The sequence below is a fragment of the Sciurus carolinensis genome, chromosome 3 (assembly GCF_902686445.1).
Source record: "Sciurus carolinensis chromosome 3, mSciCar1.2, whole genome shotgun sequence".
Taxonomy (NCBI): domain Eukaryota; kingdom Metazoa; phylum Chordata; class Mammalia; order Rodentia; family Sciuridae; genus Sciurus; species Sciurus carolinensis.
Window position 1 is genome coordinate 181,388,487 of NC_062215.1, and position 20,740 is coordinate 181,409,226.

Here is a 20,740-nt window from a genome sequence, read left to right on the forward strand (position 1 = left end):
ATATCAGATGAATTAAAAACCCAGGGACAAGGTCAACAGAGGCCACTTGCAGGTGGGGTACAAATTAGTACAGTGGAAGATGTGTTAGAAGAATATACTACACCCAAAGCAGGAGAAGCAGAAGGGTACACACACAGAGAGGACGGGAGAAACCCAGGGGACACAGGGAAAGGACCTAACAGGGGTACCCGAGTCTCAGTTGAACAAAAGGATGAGGTAAAAAGCAGCGTCACTGGGGTCAAAGCTAAGAAAATTGGCTCTAACAACTCACAGAAGTTTGAAAAGCACAGACCTAAGAATCATAAACCCAAGCAGAAAAGATGAAAAGAAGAGAGACCATAGTTAAGTACATAAGAGCAAAACTTTTAAAAAACCAAGATAGAGAAAATCATAAAAGTAGCCAGAGAAAAAAGATCATCTCCAAAGAAGGAGCACTAGGACTGCAGCTGATCTTTGGAGATTAACAGAAGACACAAGATAAGGGAACATTGGAATCTTTAGAATGCTGAAAGTAAATGCAAACTTAGAATTTCACACTCATCAAAAACAACACGAAATCATGTCAGACAAAACTTCATTGCTCTTAGACCTGCAGTAGAGCAAATCATGAAAGAAAACCATCATAGGTGAGAGTTCGGACACAGAAAGGAACAGGAAGTGGACAGGGAACGCGTGGCTATCCCTGCTGCGTGAAGCCACAGCAGCGTCTTGCCAGTCTTTAACACAAATGTGAGCCTAGGTCCAAACAGTGGAAGCTGAGAGTTAAGATACCCGAGATCCTCACACCATCTTGGGACAGCAAAACACTAATTCAGGCCAGACTTCACAAGATTATAAGATGGCTATTGTGATCCCAAGGGCAATCCGTAAAGGAAAGGCAAAACAGTGATTACCAGGCAGGTAGAAAAGGAACATAAAGCAAGAAAATGGAGTTAGAAAAATTTGGAATAATTATGATTTATAAAATACAATGATAGGTTTTAGCATGTTTTGGTCCATTTATATTTAATGGAACAAAATAATTAAAAGATAAAGATTGTTAGACTGCATGTCAAAACTTACAGGATGTAGTTAAGGTTGTATTTAGAGGAACATGTACAGCTATAAATGTACATGTTAGAAGGCTGAAATCCATCATTTAAGTATCTAATAAAATCTGAAAAAGAGATACAAATTAAACCCAAAGAAAACAGAAGACAGAAAAATAAGATTAGTAAAGATGAATGAAAGAGAAAAACAAATATTCAACAGAGAGCTTCCATAAAGTCAAAAGCTAGTTCTTTGAAAAGACTAGAACTGGAGAGACTGTCCAAGAAAAACATAAGTGAAACAAAACAACAAAGAGAAGGCACACGTAAACAGTATCAAAAATGTAAAAGGGCCTGGCACCACAGATCTCCAACACCGAAACAACTGGTGAAGGATGGACAACAAACAGCAGCATGCCAAGAGGGAATGCATGCACGAGACACACACGTTTCTTAGAACACCACCTACTCAAACTGACAGGGGACAAGTGTCTGATTAGTTAGTTTAAAAACTGGATATGTCATCAAAAACCTTTGCACAAAGAAAACCTGAGAATCAGTTAGATTTAACAGTAAATTTCATAAAACATTTAGGGAAAAATAGTATTCATGTTAAATGAACTTTCCCAACGAATATAAAAAGAGGGAGCAATACCCAGTTCATCTTAAGGCCAGCACAGTCATCATAGTAAAACCAGGGACTTACCAGCAAGGAAACTGATGGGCAATCTCTCATGAAGACAGCTGCAAACATGTAAAATACTAACAAATCAACACTTGCAGCACATGAAAAAGATAATGCATTATGACTGAGTTGATAGAAAGTTTTACAAAAGTGCAGATTACAATTTGTATTAAAATCCATGTAATTCACACTAACCAAACATAGCAGAAAATCACACAACCATGTCCGACAGACACTGAAACATCTCATAAAGATCAATACCCATTCATACTACAGCTTACAGCAAATAGAAATGAAAGGGACTCATCCATAATCTGATGAAGAGAACCTGTCAAAAACAGAAAATCGAATACAAAGTAAAACAAAACCTTTGTTTTAGTTACCTGTTTTCTCACTGTGACCAAAATACCTAACGGGAACAACTTAGAGGAAAAGTTTATCTGGCGCTCACAGGTTTAGAGGACTTAGTCTGCTGACAGCTACAGCACTGCTCTGTGCCCAAGTGAGGCAGCACAGCATGGAGCAAAGCTGCTGGGCTCACGGCAGGATCCGGAAGCAGATGAGAGAAGGGACTGCAGGGAATCGGCCCCTTCCAGGGCAGCCCCCAGGGGACCACCTCTTCCAGCCACGCCCCACCTGCTTACAGCTCCCACCCAGTCAGTCCATTCAAACTAGGGTGGGCTGATCAGGTCACAGTGCCCACAGTTCCACCACGTCACCTCTGAATACTCCTGCGTTGGGGGGTCACCCCACATCCAAACCATAATGACCCCTCTAGAAATCATGGTACTTAAAGGCAAAGTGGGAAGCAGATCAGGAGGCCTGCCAACTTCACTACAGATCCACATGATAGCAAGGTCCTAGCCAGGATAAATAAAGTAGCAAGGAAATGATACAGAAGACATTCTGGTTAGAAAGGAAGAAACTGCCATGTCATTATTTATAGAGATATAATTCCATGTGTTGAAGATCTTAATCTACCAATAATTAGACTATATAAGCTTAGTAAGGTGTTGGGCACAAAGTCAAGTCTCAAAAATCAACTGCTTATCAAAACTACAAAACCCAAGCCATTCACAACAGCATCAGGGACCACTGGATAGCTTGAAACACACCTACTAAAATATATGCAAGGCTCCTACACCTTGTTAAGAAAAATTTTAAAATATCTCAAAAAATATTTAAGACTAGGAATAATCAACGTTGTAAAATATCAGGGCTTCCTGATTTGATCTAAAGACTCAGTGCAATCACAAAGAAACCACAAAGTGCCAAGAACGGGAAGGAGCTGTAACCATGGTCCACTTGATCCTTTGAATGTACCTTGCTGGTCTGCCACTGCAACATATTTCAAAAAAGGACACGTTTCCTTCTCTGCCTCTCTCCCTCCTCCTCCTGAATCTTGGGGAAGAGAGGATTACCTTTCTACCCATCCTGTGCAGAGTTAGCTGTCCTCGAGCACACACCCACCACAGGTACTGAGTAGTTCAGACTTGGGGATGGCAACAGAAGATCAGAAATGGCCATCTCCCAAATTAACAAGGGAATTACAACTCAGAGAACACAACATCCAGAACATGTGAAATGCAGCCTCTTAAAACCCCTGTACCTCGATGGGCAGAATCAGTGTCGGGGACAGGAGTTCCATGTTTCTCCTTTGCTAGCAAAGCAATAAAATTTCTTTTTCCCTTTTCTCAAAACTGTGTCCTCATTGTTGAATTGGCTTTGGGGACAAGGACCAAGCTGTTAGCAACAGAGACAATGGCAAGACAGCTGGTGGACACAGGCCCACAAGTGAGTTGTGGGACTCAGAGCTCTTGCAGGAAGAACAGCTCTGCACCCTCACCTGCAGGGAGCACAGAGACACAGGAGTAGCCTCCATGCACACTTGGAGTGAGGTGTGAGGCCCACTGCACATCTCTGCAGGGCATGGAAATGCAGCCACTGTTCACACCAGACCCACCAGCTCTGGGCAGGAGAGAACCCACATGCAAATGGGAAACACACAAGTCTTGAAGGTGCAGAAAAGAACCTGTTCACGACCCCGATGCCACAGAGAAATCTGTGGGGGACCAAGGAGTCAGACTGCACTGGAGCAAGACCTGCGCTGTGTTTCTACCATTACGACAGCAAGAAGGCACGGCCTAGAGTGGAGAGGTCTGTGGGCTTCCAGAATGCACAGAGAACAACTCCAAACCAGTGCGATGCCCATGGCTTCCAGGGAGTAACTGACTCAAAGTGGTAACTAGACTTGTGTGATACCTTGGTTTTCATGAGTGACCTAAGATAGAAATAGGTAAATCAGGGTCAACGTAAATGGGCTTGATCTTCATAAATGTGTCTGTTGAAAGATAAGATTAATTTAATTTAGTTAAAATTCTAAAACATCAATTAAAAATAAATTCAAGTATCTGGTTTCTTGAATTCAATAAGGTAACATCTATTTGGGTCTACCGAATGTGTTTTATAAATTGGTAAATGAAAAAAACAGGTTCAAGATTGTTTCTGGCTCTTAACCTAAAAACAAGGTTACTAAGAGTTAAGATTCTAAAAGGTGTAATGCTATATGCATACAAAAATTTGCATCTGTGCTTTGATTAAAGTACTGAAGAAAGAGTATTTCATCTTACTGAAAAGGAGTGAGGTCTGTCTAGAGGCGAGAAGAGGAGTTCCTCGGGTATGAGGGGCCTAACCGGGTCTCCCACTTGCAGGTGCTAGTCTGGGGTCGGATGGCTTCTGGATAGACACTGATCCTTCCATGCTGGACAGATATGAAAAGGTGTTGGGCTGGTTGTTGGACTGTGTTGCCCAGGCACTGGGAGGGCACCAAGACTGTTGGCGTGGCCCATGACTTTCTAACTGACCATGCCCTTTGAATCCTGGAGTCTGAATTTTTCCGTACCTCCATTTGGGTCCTCTCCCACTTCCATTTTCCTGCTGTTCTGGGACAAAGAAGTTGACTGGAATGTTTAACCTCACAGGGTGGACTTTACATTTGAAAAAACCTTAATTGGGGTCCATTACCCTGAGCCCCTGAAGATTCACTATCCTATCTTACTCAGGGATTAAAAGGACATAGCAATGGGTTCCAGCACTATTAGGTTACAACCTGGGGACAAAAATGGTCTCCCCTTTTAAGATCTGGCTGGATGCCCCATTTGGCCAGGGGACACGTCTAGATAGAGTTTGTCCTGTTCCCCACAGAAGTAAAACACAAGGGCCTGCTGAAAGTTCCATGCACGCAGGCGTCCATGTCTGGGTCATGCTGATTTCTGTGAGAGGTTCCTAACAATCTCTGAATAGTCAAAGTGACCTTCATTGAACAGAGGGGAAAAATGAACCCCTCACCACTAGCTGAGAGTGCCTTTATGGTACACAGTGCCTGGGAGGAACAGAAATAAAAGCCCACCTATGTTCTGTTGGCAGCCTGTCCAAAGGCATCTTCAGGGAAACCTTAAGAAATGACAGAGAGGGACTCATCCATGGACTAGCCTAGTGAGAAAAAGGCCCAAAAGGAGCCTCTGGGTACAAATGACAGTAGGGAACTCACTTAAAGTGGATGGCTTTAAAATATCCCGGGCTCCAACCCCCTGAAAGCAGCTGGTGGCGGGATCAAGGCGTAATTTTTTATTTTGTTGTTTGTTTATTTTTGGTATATGCCAGATTGTCCATCCCTCTCCTGGGATAAGTCTGTTGTGGAGTAAATGTACAGGTAACATTCTCACCTAAAGAGCAACACCTTCCTTTGCAAGTGCCTCCCCATAAAAGGACACAGAGCTTGCCCTCCTGGAGGTCCAATCAGAGTGAGCAAGGCCCTTTGGGCCAGAGGGACCCTGAGAAAGGTGGCCAGTGCTATCTTAACCAAGATCTCCTTTGAGGAGGAGACTCCTTTGAGGAGCTGACCCAGGAACTCACACACACACCCCTAAAGACAGAGGCATTAATGGGGATCCTTTCTCTTGTAGACAAATTTTTAAAACATGAATCGAGTCAGCTTTGCCAGACACCCTAAATACATGCGACTAGAGATACGTATACATCTAAATGCTTAGGAAAGCACTTTTCCAAGCTGGTGTTCTGCAGACTACGGTGGTCTGTAATGCTAATCTGCTTCAGACTTATGTAGAAATAGAAAATTTAACTGGGGATTTATTTACGTCATTTAATGTTCTATAACTGGATAAAGGTAACCTGTTATCAGTAAACACACACACACACAAACACACACACTTTTGTGTTACTCTTTACACTGGGATGGAAATATAAATGTATTTCTGAAAGATAAGAAGAAGAATGTGAGTATGACTTGTTTAAGTTAGCTCTCTTGGCCTTTCTATCGGATTCATGTTTCAGATGTAATGTTGCATTAATTTAGCTGATATTCAGATAGACTCAGGAAACAATACAAGAACTTTGTAAAATGATATTTAAGAACAAGGTAAAGATCAGCTTCAGAAATAAAGGACTTTACCTAAGATTTGTCAAGAGCCCCACCTCACCTGAGATAAGGTTCTACCTCTCACCCTACTCCATGTTAGGAAGACTCCAAAGTAGGCCAGAATTAAGTACATTTAAAGTTATGTTCAAAAGATAAGAGTTTTGTTATAAGGAATGTCTCAAAAACAAACATGGGATATAATAAAAACTAAGTAAGAGTTTTGGTAAATTATAAAAGATAAGTAAAGCTGTACAAGAGATTTAAAAGAAAGTAATATTTATAAAGGATCTTATGTGATTGAGTTGACAGAGGTCTTTGTGGAGGTAAAATAGATACCAAATATGTATTAGTGCTATAGAGATTACGTTTCTTGGTTCAAAGCTATTATATAAACTAAATATGTTTTTTGCTCATTAATTTCATTTTGGGTTTTCCTTTAAAACTTTGTATCTGTTGCCTGCTAATATTTTGCAGAATCACTGCTTCTGATAGAACAACCTGAGTTAATTTGAGACAACACACCAACACTATAGGACAGACAGGATATAAAGCTGACTTCCAGCACTAACACTGACCGATTAAATGGAGGGGTAACTATAAAATTATAGATATTGAAGTTTAAAACCCAGAACTCCTATCTCAAGACTGGTGAAAGTGACCTGGAGACCAAAGTTAAGGAAGTAAAAGGGCCAAGGAAAAAGCAGCCAATATTTTGGCCCTTGTCCTCTAAGGTCAGCCAGGACCCAGGGAACAAGAGGACCCTCTAAGGGACCTGTGACTCTGCTGAGCTACCCAACCTCCCTATTGGGGGGATAGTAAGGACCCTGGAGAACAGGAAGCCAACCAGTTCACAAGTTGCAAGGAGGAGGGCCACTGGAGAGGGCATGTCCCTGATGCTTCCAAGGAAGCCACATGTGGTCAGCAAGACACTGACCCATCCTTGCACATGACACACTGGCAGAGGAAAAGCTAAAGCAGTCAAGAGGCTTCTCACACGTTCCCAAGAGTGACCCCTGACAACCTCAGCTGATCCTAACAGTGGATGGGAACGAGGTCGATTTTGACCAACTTGGCCTTAAACACCTGGCTGGAGAGTTTGACCAAAGCAGAGCCATGCATGGACATCTAAAAGGCAATGGCTCTTTTACTTGAGATGTGCGTTGTGTCAGTCCTCCTAAAAGTCAGTAAAGCTGGGAGGTGATAAAGGAAGGGTTTTTACACAGGAGCGCCTGGTAAATATCACAAAAAGCTCTGTCAGAGCCACAGTTTGTTCTGAGTCAGTTTGAGACCTATGTTTCTTTTTCTTTTCTTTCTTTTTTAAAAATTTGTTTTGGTTGTTTTCATTTCTGGTATGACTATTACGAGCTGCTACTCAGACTCTTTTTCTGGAGTTTGCCGTTCTTCATGTCCAGCCTGGTGACTTGATTTTAATCAAGACCTGGAAAGAAGACAAGCTTCAGCTGAGCTGGGAACGACCTTACCAGGTGCTCCTGATCATCAGGAAGGTGATCTGAACTACTAACAAGGGGCGAACTCATTACCACGGGCAGTTTCCACCTCAGAAAGTTAGCGTGTCTAGGATGGATGGCAACACCAAAGGCCACAAGAACAAAAATGAAAACGAGACCAAAAGTCATAAAAAAGGGAGGACTTGTGAGAAACAGAAAGTTCAGTGGCCCATTCTCAGAACACAGCATTCAGCCGTAAGTGGGATTAAGGTCCAATCGTAGCCATTTTAACCAGGCCCTTCCCCTTGCCCACCCCAGTTGTAAACTTAGCCAATCATGTAGATTGTAACCTACCAGAGTAAGGGACAGTGCTGCCTTAGGGACAAATGCAGGGGACCGTCTGCCCAGGCATTCTGGCTTTTCTTTGGTAGCTTACCCTTCTACAGAAGCAGTTTGCCTTGTGGAGCTACTTCTGAGCATGTGTTTGATTCCTTGAGTTACCCTGGATTTCTACCATGAGGAACAACTCATATCTAACCCATAACGACTCATTAAAAAACAACAAAAAAAAATGGGCAAGAGACCTAAACAAGCATTTCAAAGGCAGGAGAACATCTCCCTGATGAGCATAGGCGAATCAGCTGTATCTCCTGGTAATGAGGGAAATGCAGTTTCAGAGGCAGCCGGTACAGCTGCATAACTGAGATTAAAATGACTAAGAGGACAGTGTCAGTAACTACTGTACAGCAGGCAGAAGCATGGATGGATACAACTACTTTGCAAACTTTAGGCACTGTATGTGGATGTTAAAGTCACACACACCCCATGGCTCAGCAATTCCACTTCTTGTTTGTCCACGTGCTCCAAAAATGCACACCACAGCATTGTGTGTAACAGTCTGGCTAGGGTAGCAATCCAAATACCTATCAGCTATGAATGGGCACAATACTGTGCATTTGCAAACAGGATGTGAGAAGCAAGAGAAATGATCAAACTCTTGCTAAATGCCAAATGGGTATGAATTTTACAAGCTTAACGCTGAATTAAAGAAGCAAGAAACAAAATCCTACATGTTAATGATTCCACTTACACACATTTCAACAGCAGGCTAAATTCATCTGTGCTAGCAGTCAGGGGAAGAGTGACTTTTGAGAAGAAAGGAGCTCTAGCTGCAGGTGTGCCCTGGCCTAGGTGCTTGGCTGGGCAGAGGTCACACAGGTGTGTGATCTGTTAAATCATTCCCATAAGCTCCTTATGCACTGAAGAGTGTATACTTTTCTATGTTTAAATGACAGGCCTTATAAGACGGCTTCCAGCACACAGCATCTGCAGATCAAAACTTACAGGAAGCCTCATTAAGATCATCTGTAAGGATGACTGCCATTTTCTGTATTTGAAGACAAACACTCTCAGGTCTGTCAGCATGCTGCACATCAAGCTTGGGGTGCCTCCTGCTGAGAGAAAAGTCTCCGCAGGTCACCTGCCCTTGTGAACCAGAAGGTGAGTGGCACTGAGCACAGCTGAAGGCAGCGTCTCTCTCTGGGCACCGCAGGTGCCCCGGCCTGCTAGTGTGGAGGCCTGTAGCTTTACCCCTGCGCCTGCTGCTCCTGGACCTGCTTCTCGGCAGACCAGGCAGCAGCTCCACCGTTGCTGAGGTCTGCACGCTGGCCTGGAGGCCGACGGCTCCTTGACATGGTCCAGCCCACCGCCTGGCCCCTGGGCACAGCAAGGGCCCCTAAGCCTACTCTGCCTGCTCCTACAGTGGCTCTAGACCACGGCTGACGGCAGCTGGGGAAAGAGCCACACGTGCTCCTCAGGGTTCCCGTGCTTTCCATCTCCTCTGCAGAAGGCTGTTCCCCAGATGAGCACTCCTCCCACCCACTGCCTCCCTGCCTCCCAGGGGAGCGGGTACAAGCACCTTGGAACATCATCTGGCTTTATCTGGTGGGACGGTCTTCAGATGTGTTAACTGGCTATGCCACACCCCTTTATTCAATCAAAGGCTCATCTAGGTGCCTCCAGAGATCCTTTTTAGATGTGGTTGGCCTGGGGCTGACTGTACTTTCGGTGAGTGGGCCTGATGCTGTCAGCTGAAAGTCCCTCAGCAGCACTGAGGCTCCCCACAGCCAAGAACCAGGGCCAGCGGCCTGCCTTTCCTAAAGTCCGGACCATCTGATCACCTGTCCATGTAACAGTCTATCCAGCTGGAGACTCGATCACTGGAAGGCCTGACCATCTAGAGGCCTGGCTACCTGGAGACATGCTCTATGGATCGTAGACTTGGCTGGCCAGCCCACAATCAGAGAAAGCAGATCCTCAATAAATCTTAGTATCTATCTCTATTGGTTTCGTTCCTCTTAGACACACTGACAGTCTGTAAGTCAGGCAATATGCATTATCTCGCGGCCATACGCTGCCACTGCAGCAGAGAGGCCTTGGAAGGGAGGCCTGGGTTCCACAGCAGCACTCCAGCTACCAGCAAATGCCAAGAGCCCCCAGGTGGGAAGCGGCAGGAGAAGGGGACTGCGGCGTGAGGCTCCCTGATGGCACAGCACCAGACAGGAGCTGAGAGCAAGCTGCAGCATGCCTGCGGAGTCCGCACGCCGCCCCAACGCTCCAGGGGCAGCGTGAACGCTTGCGAGGAGGAGACCAGGCATGGGCATGGACAGCACTCTCCAGCAGGCTGGGGTGGGGCCATGTGGGTGGGGTGCAGGCTGGCTCAGAGGGGACTTCAGGGCAAGCCCGTGACTACTCCTTCAACTGTTGTGTGGACAGCGGTGAACTCTGCCTTATGCTCCTGGATGCCTCATGTATATTTTATAAATATTCTTTCATATATGCTCAATATTAAGAGTTTTAAAGGATGATATTCTCAAAGACTTTTAAGTTGAAAACATTTCTAAGAAATACAAGTCACAGAGAGCCACACAGTCCATTCGCAGTGGCTGCACGGAATGTGGGAAGCAGCTCACACCTGTATGTCCCTGTCACAAGCACAAGGCAGCACAAGCACAGTCTGCCCAACTCCTGCAGAGTTGATCTGCAGCCCAGGGGCGTGGCCACGGACACGTGGCTGAGCCCTTGATTGGCGGGAGGTGCCAAGGCACATCTCCTGCATTCTTTGGATGGAATCCTATCACCAAGGAAAAGGCACATCTTCAACTATTGTCAGGACCATGCAACAACCAAGTTCAATTAAGTACTAATGTCCTCAGTCTGCACTTGTGCCCTCTGATGACAGGTCTGGTGTGTCACTTAAAACCACAAATGGAGAGCACACAAGTGCACCCAGAGCCCATGGTTCTCCTGGTCAGGGGGGAGGGCGGTGCTTGGAACAGTGTCAGTGCCACAGGGAGAGACCCCAGGGTTCCTACTGCCCGCAAGCCCCAGTTTGAGGGGCTCTCAATACGGAGGCACTGTGACCTCCTGGAGACACCTCCCTCTACTCTCTCCAGGGGCAGCAGCAAACAGGTCTCCTGGCTGCTGTCAAGTGTAGGCCTGCCCAGGAAGAGGGGCGGGCGTGCTGGGTGCACACATGCAAGGCCAGTGGAAGGACGGCCACCCAGCCCTGCAGCCAGTGCCACCCTCGAGACACTTAGAAATGCTCTCACAAGAGGCGGAGACCTCACAGCGGGAACACGCCGTGCCCCTGTGGTGTCAGGGCGTCCACTAGGAGAGTGGCGCTCTCACTCTCCCTGCCCTCCAGGGCCACAGAGGCTTTGACACGCTCGTCCACCCAGAAGCTGTGCCCAGGACTCTTGCTTTGGCACTCAGGAGGAACCCTGGCTGCCCCGGGTAAGGTGGACTTGAGGACGTTGGCCCGCGCCCCCGCCCCCAATCCCTCCAGGCCCTCCTGCCCCCCAGACCTTCCGGCCACTCACTCTCCTGGACCCCAGCTCCCCCAGTCCCCCACCCCCGCTGGGCACTCACTCTCCTTCCCCTTCTCCTTGGCCACTCGCTCTCCTGGTCCCCAGCCCCCCACCCCCGCTGGGCACTCACTCTCCTTCCCCTTCTCCTTGTTCTTGAGCTGCTGCAGCTTCTGCTCCCGGTGCTGCTTCTCCAGCTCCTGCTCCTGCCGGTGCCTCTCCAGCTTGCGCTGGTGCTCCAGCAGCTCCTGCTGGTGCTTCATGGCCAGCATCTCCTGCTGCTGCTGTGGGTGGAGGGAGGACACAGGTGGTCAGAGCCCTGCAAGACGCCCGATGCCAGGAACCAGCCCGCTTACCCAGTTAGAAACTTAAAGATTCAAATTGTTCATGATAAGTAAATGCAATTATAATACCAAAGGGAAAGGGAAAGCCCCTTGCACTGTTTCTGATACACAGATAAACTACATGTCAATGGCTGCTGTCAGTTAATAAGAATATGTCAAGCACGTGAGCATAAGACAAGGGATACCAGAAGTCATCCAAAATAAATGGGGAAACCCTCGCTAGTAGCCAAATCCCACGTTCACTTAATTTGCTGGGAAAGGTTGAAAATGACAACAAGGTCAGGCCTCTGCCTCCACCCCAGGGCGGGGCCTCCAGGTGCCCTGCACCTCCTCTGGGTTCTCCACCTGCCTGGCTGCTGTCACCTGAGCAGCTGTGCCTCCCGTGCTGCTTTATGGCCATGCTCCGCCTGAGGAAGAAGAGGCTGCAGGGTGTGAGCAGGCACCCGCAGCAGCATGGCCTGCGGACTGGTATGGAGGTCTCCATGTCAGAATCCTTTCAGCCACCGACGGCAACAGTGACGGCAGCAAAGATGTACCAGGGCCCTTCAGAGTGCTCTACATCCAGATCTGAGTCCAATAGCAGCCGTAGGGGGAACCCAGGTACAGAGAGACAAAGCATGTGAGGGCTCGGCCCAGGCAGGTAGGAACAGAGTGGCGCTCCAGCTTCCTGAAGTGGCTGTTCTGCTCAGTTGACGGAGTAAGTGAGGGAGAAGTGGGGTGTGCACAGAGCAGCCATCCAGTCTGTGTGCGAGTGTGAGCACTGTGCTGTGTGGGCCCAGGTGTGCGTACATGCGACTGTGCTGCCACTGCCCCTCACAGTGACCTCCGACAGGACCCATGGGGAGGAGACAGTGCATTCAGAAACATCTCCCAACTCTTGCTGGGTGATACCTCAGAAGAGGGGGCTGGGCTGACCTTTGACCTTCGAGCACAGCACCATGCTGCACCTGCCGAGCTGCTCCAGGGGTCACCCTGAGGACCCTCCACCCCTGGGTAGAGAGCTGCCCCTAGGCACTTTGCATGCAAACCCCATATTCCTGGGAGTGTGCAGGCTGTGAAGAGGGCCTGGCCTGAGCCCTGCCCTGCCCAAGACTGGCAGGCAGATGGGGCGGGCACCCCAGCTTCCTGCACTGCTCCTGCAATGGTCCTGTTACCTAGCTCCCACGCTCACTGGAGCACTGGACAGACGAAGGACACAGGACTGCTGCTGCCCAAAGGCACCTCTGGCTAAAATTCCATGTCACTTACCAGCATGTTTGGCTCTGGGAAATCCAAGTCACGCCACGTCAACAACGTGAAGGGAAAGGGAGAGAGCGGTGCTGTTGAATAAGGTGAACATTTGCATTCTTCCATTCTCAAACCCTACAGACCAGGTGTGGAACACAGGTACTCGCCAGAAAAATGACTTTTCAGCAAAACCAAAGAAATTGGCAATAATGGAGAACAAGCAAAACAACTGCCAATCTACACAGGCCTTGTACAAAGAGAAGAATGTGCTAGAACCCTGCACCTGCAGTTCAGCTTGAGGGTGGCCCCAGAAGACCACTGGGCAGCAACACCTTCCACAGGGAGCTTGGACTGAAGCCCGCTCCTGTCCTCAAGATGGACACCTTTATCTGCGGCCTCACCTGACCTGCCTGGACCATCCTGAAGACTGGCCTCTCTGCCATTGCTAAGGAAGCGGCCTGATGCAAGAGAAACTTTCCAGTGGGGCTTCGGCCACAGTCAGAGCTGTTCAGTCACAGCTGTGATCATACACAGCAAGGATCTAGGGCACCGTGAGCAGGCTGGTAGTTGGGACCAGAGGGGCCCTGCAGTCCTTATCCAAGGGGGCCTGCCAGGGTTCGCCGGAGGGAATGAGCCAAGTCCGTACCATGCCAGCTGAAGGCATTCATGGAAGGAGTCATCGTGCAGGAGCTGGAGAGAAGAGCTGAAGTGTGGTGCAGGTAGGCCCCAAACCGGTGCTGGAGAGGCAGGTGGGGAGAGGCCTGGCACACAGCACCAGACCAGGAGGCTGTCCACCCTTGCGAGGCATGCCCTTCCCATGAGGATGCTGCCTCCCAAAGCTGGTGGGTCTGGACAAGGGAGAAGGGCTCACACCCACCCAGCAGCAGCACACGCACGGGGAGCCAGCCCAGCTCCGAGGCCAACCCATGTGCGTGGGCACTGTGTGCACACCTATGGCCTTTACCACAGAAAAACCTCACATTTCAGACCACCGACTTAAATGTCCTTCTGGGGACAGTGGGACAGAAACACGTAAGCAGAGATCCATGCCTTTCAGTGACTTCCGCAGACAGTCCAGCAGCACAGGGGCAGGAGGAGGAAGGCCCTGCTGCACTGTCTGGCCATGAGCCCCGGCTCTTCCTGCTCCCACGGAGACCCCTTGGATTCAGTGCCTCCCTTCTCCACCTGTGCGGTCTGCAGCCCCATGGGGCTCATGCTCTCACTGAGAACAGCGCCACACACCTATATATGGACAGAACAAACACCTGCACACGTGCAGGCTGAGTCCCCCAGGGCCTGTGCTGTGTGCACAGGTAAAGCCATCCACCAGGGTGTCCCTGTGCCCCTGCAACGGATCGGGACTCCACCTACATGCCTCACCGTCACCAAGGCACGACCTGGAGGGCTTCCTGGTGCTCTAGTTTGGTTTTTACCTGACGGTACAGTTATCATCATCCACTCCAAACCACCACCCGCACAGCAGCGCCTGGCTCAGTCTGCTCAGTGGTCACTCTGCAGAAGTGTGCAGGAGGCGCGCTTGCTTCCTTACTATGAACAGAGGAGACACGGCCAACACAGACAAGCTGACGCAAACCCAGACTCACAACTCCCAGAACTGCGGCATCCTCCTGGATGCCAATGGCACGTGATCACACACAGCAGCCTGGACTCCCAGAGTCCCCAAGAGCAGCACTGAGCTTGTTCTTGGTCACAGGTGGGTGGGCGCTGCACCATCAGACCAGGAAGGATGCCCTGCACCTCGAGGCTAGGAAGCCAAGGGCGGCGGGCGCAAGCAAGACTCATTCTCCTCTTCCCAGAACCACACGGTCCTCAGGCCTCCTCTGCAGTCCTGATGGTGGCCATCAGCCCTCGTCAGCCAGAGCCCAAACGAGAGCCTCACTCAGCTGGAGTGCACGCGTGCTTCTGGCTCCGAGGGCAGACGGCACAGGTCTCCAGTGGCTCCAGAGGGCAGGCTGCACGCCGCCCTGCCAGCACGGATGTGGGGAAGGCAGGAACGGAACCCAAGAACAAAGGCAGGGGTCTGGGATGTGCTCCTTTCACACGGGTAAACCCTCCCCGGCTATCTGCCTGCAGTGCCTCATCAAATGCACAAAGGCAAGGCCAGCCCACGAGTGAAGAACTGTCAGACAGCCGTATTTTGCAGACTAAAATTATAATGAACAACTTAAAATAATATGGCTACAACTTAAGTTTTCTAACAACACAAAACTAATGAAAACACCACACTCTCCATTGTTTACTTTCCCAAGCCAGCAATGAGTTCTGAACCACATATTAGCTCCCCAAGATGCAGTTTCTTTGATTCCAACTTTGGAATACAGTACACAGCTACTGCGTAGGGACTGGGGGTGAGGTTCAGTGGGAAAGCACTTGCCTAGTGTGCAGGAGGCCTGGGCTCCAACCCCAGCACTGCAAAATATAAATAAAATGAAATAAAACATTGTTCCACATATTCCAGTGGAAACCCAAGCACATTTCCTTGGGGGTGGTGCTGGGATTGAACCCAGGGTGCTCTACCACTGAGTCACATCCCAGCTCATTTCACTTTTTATTTTGAGGCAGCCTCTTGCTAAGTTGCTAAGGCTGGCCTGGAACTTGCCATCTCTTGCCTCAGCTTCCCGAGTTACTGGGGTCATAGGTGTGAGCCACTATGCCTGGTTCTCAACCAGAATTTTAAAAATTTAACTAAAATAAAGCTCACTGTGCTAGAAGGAAGGAAGTTGGAGACAGGTATTCAACCACTGTCTCAGCAGTGGTCAGAGAACTTTTCAGGCCCCAAGAGGGCTCAGTGGGCTGACCCTGTTCAAACTCCTATGAGTCTCAATAATTACCAGTCAAGTTCAAGTTCAGTGAAAGCACATTAATAGCATCACACTCAGTTAAGATAAGGACTGCTCATAGTTCTGCTTGAACCACAATCTTCCTGTCTGGGGTTTTGGAAAACACTGAATGTAGAGGCCATGACCATTTGGGAAGTCCAGCTCCTGGATCCCTGCTGGCCAGGCACTCCCTGGGGCAGGTACTGTGGACACCTGCATTTGTGTGCGTGGGTCCTGCAGCCAAACGTGCCCAGGGTGTTCCAAGGGCCACCACCAACTTTAAGAGGCCACAGACACTTGGCAGCTATGCTTACCTAGATACCAACAGTAACTGGGGGGTTTTCTGACTATAAACATGCTTTTCTAATTGTAAATGGTAGCAACTGTGAAAAGCAAGAAGACATGAAAAATCATCCACATATTGTTTAGCCATACATTTAAGCTCAGACTTAAAAATCAAACCAAACCCACCTGTGGGCTCCACCTCCTCACATAAGCTGGCCTCGACAGCACTGCTCTGGCGCCCTGGACTAGGCAGGCACCAGGCACATTCTCTGCAAGACAGTCGACATGACACCTGGACCACACATCTGCACTCCTCTTCCTGCCCTGCTGTTCACACGGCACTGAGTCAAAAGGGAAGGGCTCCTCTGCCTCTCCTGCTTTTCCTCTCTAATTTGCTGGTGGGACGGCCCCAGACTGGCAACAGGGTGGAGAGAGTATTGGGGCTACTGCCCCGGAGATCAAAGCCACTAGGTGCAGGCTGGCCAGGGCAGGGCAGGACAGGGGCACCTATAGCCCCTACCATCCACGTGACCCAGTGCTTCTGATGTCCAAGATAAGCAAATGCATGAGGTCTTCTGTCCCCTCTTAATCCACAAAAGCCATCACCATTCTGAAAAATGCGCAGCCAGGGTTCGACCTGGGCCTGTCCCCACAGCAGCCCTGCCTGGGCTCCCAGCCCACCCATCCCCAAGGTTTCCCACCCCTGCACAAGTCCCAGGCTTGCTATCCCAGAGGGATCCAAGCTAATGGCTGTTCTTGCTACTGACTTGGCTGTTACTTCAGAAAAATACTGTGAAGAGAACACAGATGTCAAGTGCATTCTTGAAGAGTGCTGGAGTAGTCGGCAAGAACATGAGTCTGTTCCTAGCTAGAAGTGGGCCTGGAACTTCAAGCACTGAGACCACTGAACCCCGCAACACTGCAGCTCTCTTGGAAGACACTCGCTGAGTTTTAGGCATTACCTCGCTTATCTTTTTGAGATAAGCATGGGGAAGGTCCAGTTACCCTATCTGCCAGGATGCAATTTTTAACACAGCAAGGAAACAAATAAGGAGTCGTCCCTGGGCACGGGGTTGGTGCCGACCCATGAAATATGTGCCATTTGGCCATGGTGATTTTTCATGGAGCTTTTGTAACTAAAATGATTTTCCTCTATGAAACTGTTTCCATCTGCACTTGCTGGAAAACTGACTCCAATCAAAACGGCGCCCACATGTGAGTGCTCTAGAAACACTCCCATCTTCCCTCAAAGAAGAACCAGCAGTGACCAGTACCCCCACATCGCTCACTTGCTGTTCCCACCCAAAAGTGGACATTCAAGTGTTACAAAGGTAAGCAGGAGTGCCCTTTAGCATTAAAGTCCATGAAAAGGTCTGCAGCAGGAATACATGTCCAGTGCTGAGGCTCTGGGCCAGGCAGGGCCATAGCAAATGCTCCTGGAATTATGGATAAAGCATCACTGGGTGAGGGAGGAGCAATGGGGGCTGAGGGGGAGGAAGGGGCGGGAAGAACGGGGAGGAACGGCATTGAGGAGGGGTGGGGCCCAGCGTAACAGGGCAGTCTGCTTGTCCTGAGTGGCTGGTTCCTCTAGCCTCACCTGCCCATCCATAGGCTCTAACTCCAGCTTCTCCTTCAAGCTTCAGCTCAGCACCTTCTGCCTGGAAGGGTCCTGGCCCTTCTCCTCCAGGGCCATCAGCAGCTCACAGCCTTCTTGCTCTTCATCTGCAAACAACTGTCCTTCAGTCTGCCTGCTGGGGACTCCCACTGTGCTTAGTCCTCTGCACCCAGCTGTTCCAGGAGGGGTGGCGAGCCTGAGCTGCCCCCACTCTGGCTAACTACAGAATGACCAATCCCTAAATCAGACGCTAGTCTCCTCTGTGCTCACTGAGAGCCGGCCTGCTTGCTGGCCACTGTCCTGTACTTGGCAAACCCCGAGGACTAGACAGATTCCACTCTACCTTCTCCCCTTAGAGCACTCCCCCACATGTGGCATGTGACATGCCCACAAAGGGACTCAGGTCTGGGTTTTGTTCACCTGAGCGGCTTCTTATTTGAGTGCTCCACATGCATGCTGGGTGCGGAGCATCCCCAGGGCTGCGTGTGGCTACAGGGCCAGCTCCAGTGCAGCTGGACACTCCTCTCATAGTTGCTCCATGCTGCCATGAAGTGGGTCCACAGGAGGGCCATGTGGGGTCCCACTGGCCAGACACCAAGGCCTCATTCTAGGTACGACGGGTTGGCACAGTGCCTTGCACACCCAACCCTCCCCATGCGCCATGGGCTCTCGTTAGGAACAGCTGCTCCGACGAGTCCAAACCCAATGACGATGTCAACCTCAGAGAAGAAACCCTGATGCTATCAGCCAGGAAAGCCACCAGAGTCTGAAGCAGAGTCCTGCTGTGTTACGTAAACCATACGCACACGCCGACAGACCTCCATTTGCTGTGTTGTTCGCACGGGGGCAGGGAGGTCGTCACAGATGACTCTGACCTCGACATGGTTGTACAAATTGTAGTTAATACAGTTAGATCTAAAAAGGAGACCAGTGATTTGCAGTTGTCACAGTTTACCTGGAAATCATACAATAATCAATTAAAAACTATTAGGACTAGCAAGAAATTGTACACAATGTAGTTAACACGTAGATAATGAACTTGGGCTCGTCCGCACATGGTAGTAACCAAACGGGGTAAAATGAAGAAATAATTTCATTTTTAGCAAAAACAAAAATATAAAACACGCAAGAATAAAAACACAAAATCTACGAGCATTATATGAAAAATAGAAAGGCTTTTCCTAAGGACAGAAGCACTCTCAACTAAGAGAGTGACATCATATTCTTAGGGTGGCAATTCGCATTAGGAAGTTCTTAGTAGCTAGGTTCAATACATTTCCACAATGATGTGGAGATGGCATAAGCAACGGTCCTGAGGTTTGTCTAGACGAATATAGGGGCAGTGAGTGTACAAGAGCAGGCCTGGAGGGCCTAAGTTCCGCAAGGGTTCCAGTAGAAGCTGTGTGTGCTGGCACAGGACAGAAAGGGCTGGGCAGACGTGACATGGTCGTAAGCCCTTACAGAGAGAGGAGGCAGTGCTGGTGTTCAGAAAGAACTCTGGTTCACAAACGAGGAGAAGATGAGCAGACAGCTATGTGCAGCAAGACTAACGGTCAGGTGACAGCTTCAAATGGACACTGAGCTGCTGCCCTCCTGCATAACGGCATCCTGCAGAAGTGACGAGACCACCAGCACTGCACCAGGAAAACGAAAGGCCCAGGACTCCGTAAGACCAACCGGGGACTGAAGGTCAGGTGTGCGGCTGGGCCCTCCAGGCTCTATGCAGCAGCCACTGCCACTGGTACAAGCAAAGCAGGCTGACCTTGGCTGTGACCTGTGGTCAGCCTCTGTGTCCAGTGGTCTAGGGTTCAGTAGCTCAGGTGCTCCTCTCAGTCTTGCAATGCCTCCCCCGTCCCCAGCTCTTCGGGACACCTGTGGTCCGCCACAGCACTGTACCCCCGTCCCCAGCTCTTCGGGACACCTGTGGTCCGCCACAGCACCGTCCCCCCGTCCCCAGCTCTTCGGGACACCTGTGGTCCGCCACAGCAGCGTGACCCCCGTCCCCAGCTCTTCGGGACACCTGTGGTCCGCCACAGCACCGTACCCCCGTCCCCAGCTCTTCGGGACACCTGTGGTCCGCCACAGCAGCGTGACCCCCGTCTCCAGCTCTTCGGGACACCTGTGGTCCGCCACAGCACCGTACCCCCGTCCCCAGCTCTTCGGGACACCTGTGGTCCGCCACAGCACCGTACCCCCGTCCCCAGCTCTTCGGGACACCTGTGGTCCGCCACAGCAGCGTGACCCCCGTCCCCAGCTCTTCGGGACACCTGTGGTCCGCCACAGCAGCGTGACCCCCGTCCCCAGCTCTTCGGGACACCTGTGGTCCGCCACAGCACCGTACCCCTGTCCCCAGCTCTTCGGGACACCTGTGGTCCGCCACAGCAGCGTGACCCCCGTCCCCAGCTCTTCGGGAAACCTGTGGTCCGCCACAGCACTGTAGCCCTGCTGCTCTCAACTCATTTCTCTGTGCTGGAGAACCAATCTTCTTGTCATGCACCTCAGGCTTGCACAAAGGTCTCTCAGGTCATGGGACTGGATTTGCCTCAGGCCACAGGAAAGTCAGTAAAAGGGAAAAGGAGGAATCATCACCTCCAGGAAAACTTAAGAACTGTGTGAGAAAAGTGTCACCATCCTGTGCTGAGACTCAGCTGTGATATATGCACATAGTCACAGGGATGCAAACACTGAGTTCTTCAGCCAAAAAAGGGTAGGTGGAATACACAAGGGCTTGGGAAATGGCAGTGGACGCCTGTGCACTCGGGTGGGCAGGGCGGCGATCTGAGCATCGCAACCCGCACAGAGACCTTACTTACCAAATTAACAAGGTTAAGTTACATCCTAAAACGACTCCCATTCCAAACATAAAATTCTATCCAGATTCACTGATGACTTAATGACACTAATTAGACTGTGTGTTCAAGAGGTCTGTCTGACAAATGCCACTGCCAAACACCATACACAGTA

General features: G+C 49.6%; 1 protein-coding gene across 7 annotated transcripts in view; it reads right to left on the reverse strand.

Moving 5' to 3' along the window:
- The window catches only part of Hdac4 (histone deacetylase 4), a 255,217-nt gene that overhangs the window by 80,043 nt on the left and 154,434 nt on the right, over positions 1-20,740 (reverse strand). For all 7 annotated transcript variants that reach the window (XM_047543426.1, XM_047543427.1, XM_047543430.1 and 4 more), the window contains one exon: positions 11,599-11,749. In XM_047543426.1, coding sequence (XP_047399382.1) covers positions 11,599-11,749 — 151 coding nt within the window. The remainder of the gene's footprint in view (positions 1-11,598; positions 11,750-20,740) is intronic.